Here is a 2,500-nt window from a genome sequence, read left to right as displayed (position 1 = left end):
CTCGCATTATAAGGACGTAGGAATCGGTGGTAGTGTGCCTTTTCTTTCGCTCCAGAGAAGTTAAATTTCTGAACTAAGATTTAAAAATTGAGACATGAAGGTTGATATTTATTGTATATCATTTAGTGGAAATATTTGAAATACGTAATAGTCAACATTTCTACGTTATTTTCATGTGTTTCACTGCAAATATTAAAGAAGATATATGAATTGTGTTTATTTTAGTTTTTTTTTTTTAATATTTACGTATCTGTATAGTTGTATCATATCAAGTTATTTGTTTTTGTTCGTCGTTATAATACCATAATCAAAAAATGTTTCTAAATATTTACGGATCTGTTTAGGTGTCTTCCACTCTCCATCTACTTGTTTTATTTTATCTTTTCAACTACTTTTTGTTCTACCTCTGTCTACATCTACTAATTTGCTTTGTTTTGTCTCTATATCCTCTTTATCTGTTTCATTCTTCGTCTCTCTATCTATGTATTCGTTATGTATATCTATTGAAATAATGATGATAATGATAATAATAATAATAATTATTATTATTATTATTATTATTATTATTATTATTATTATTATTATTATTATTATTATTATTATTATTATCATTATTTTCATTATTATTAATAAAGGCCCGTCCTTAATGTATGGCTTATTATAGTTGAAATAAAGATTATCGTTATCATTATTATTGTTATTATTATTATTATTATTATTATTATTACTATTGTTATTATTATTATTATTATTATTATTATTATTATTATTATTATTATTATTATTATTATTATTATTATTATTACTATTGTTATTATTACTATTAATAAAAGCCCGTCCTTAATGTATGGCTTCTTATAGTTGAACTATAGATTATTATTATTATTATCATCATCATCATTAAAAGCCCGCCCTTGATGTACGGCTTATAGCTGAAGTGAAGATTATTATTATTATTATTATCATTATCATTAATCCGCCCCCCCCCCTTGCAGTGAGGCCTCGGACAAGGACGCGGAGGCCGAGCGGTGCGCCCTCCACCTCGTCTGGGCGAACCGCTACGACGTCGAGCTCCGGAGACTCCGGGCGGAGATCCAGAGGCAGAAGTACCTCCTGAAGCTGCTGAGCGTCGACAAGTCGAGCATGTTCACGTCGAGCTTCGTGTCCTTGGTCGAGTACGAGCAGCGGATGCAGGAGGGCTGCGCCTACGACTGCTCCTTCGACGCCGACGGGGTGCGAGGTCCCGAGCCCGCGTCGGGGGGCGACGACCCTGCGCGCTCGCGGGCGTCCAGCGGGAGCTGCGTCGAGGAACTCCACTGCAGCTTCCCCTCCATGGACAGCGGGGTGTTCCTGCCCTTCGACGACGGCGAGGCGCAGCGCGAGGCCTCCAGCTCCTCCCTCCTGGATCAGCTGGAGGGCCTGATGAGCCAGCCGCGGGAGGAGCTGACGGAGAGCGTGGAGGACGGCCTGCTCCAGGAGTGCCTCTTCCCCAGCTGCGAGAGCCTCGTCGAGTGCGACAAGGAGGCGCCTTCCCGCCGCTCGGAGGGGCCTTCGGACGAGTGCGAAGTGCCGTGCGAAATCGCGAAAGTGAGTTGCAGCGAGTTGTGTGCACGTGACTCCCCGTCGCCACGTTGCAAGGGCGGTTCGGTAGAGAGTTTACACGTGGAAGAAATTCAGCGCGGAAGGACGTGTGGTGGAAGTGAGGGCGAAAGTACTGCTGTGGAGGAAAACCGTTCAGTGCAATCCTTGCCGGAGGAAAACTGTTCAGTGCAATCCTTGCCGGAGGAAAATTGTTCAGTGCAATCCTTGCCGGAGGAAAATTGTTCAGTGCAATCCTTGCCGGAGGAAAATTGTTCAGTGCAATCCTTGCCGGAGGAAAATTGTTCAGTGCAATCCTTGCCGGAGGAAAACTGTTCAGTGCAATCCCTGACGGAAGAAAATTGTTCAGTGCAATCCTTACGTGAGGAAAACTGTTCAGTGCAATCCTTACGTGAGGAAAACTGTTCAGTGCAATCCCTGCCGGAGGAAAATGGGCTTGGTGACACCGGTGCTCAGGAAAATCCAGAAATGAGTTCTCCGGCTGTGGTGACCCGGCTGGAAGAAAGTGACGGAGCCAAAACAAGTGACGATCCCTCTCATAAATCCTACGTGATAGAAAGTGAATTTGGATGGTCTCTCGTCGAGGAAGCCCATCCCGTAGGATCTTGTCCCGAAGAAATCAGTGCAAATTCTCCTGCTGAACCTCGGAGATCTTACCCCGACGAAGATCATCTCGAACGGTCCAGCGAAGAGGAAACCGAATGCGACAGTTCTTTCGCAGAGTCGATAAGCCTCGAGGAAGATCAGTCTGCAGAACCAATCGGCGAAGAAAATTCTGCAAAACCAACTAGTGAAGAAGACCGAGTCTCAGGGTCCAACGCCGACGAAGGCAAAGAACGCGAGAAAAAACACACACCGAGTTCTGGCTCCTGCGAAACCCCAGCCGCAGGTCAGCCTCGGA

The 2,500-nt window shown here is 44.2% G+C and overlaps 1 protein-coding gene across 1 annotated transcript in view; it reads left to right on the top strand.

The window, feature by feature from the left end:
• LOC113817048 (cyclic nucleotide-gated channel beta-1) overlaps nt 1–2,500 on the top strand; it is a 4,659-nt gene that overhangs the window by 1,390 nt on the left and 769 nt on the right. The window contains exon 2 of the mRNA XM_027369049.2: nt 996–2,500. This exon is cut by the window's right edge and continues 769 nt beyond it. Within this exon, the coding sequence (XP_027224850.2) occupies nt 996–2,500 (1,505 nt within the window). The remainder of the gene's footprint in view (nt 1–995) is intronic.

The sequence above is a fragment of the Penaeus vannamei genome, chromosome 15 (genome assembly GCF_042767895.1).
Source record: "Penaeus vannamei isolate JL-2024 chromosome 15, ASM4276789v1, whole genome shotgun sequence".
NCBI classification, from domain to species: Eukaryota; Metazoa; Arthropoda; class Malacostraca; order Decapoda; family Penaeidae; genus Penaeus; species Penaeus vannamei.
This window is presented reverse-complemented; position numbering and strand designations above follow the sequence as displayed.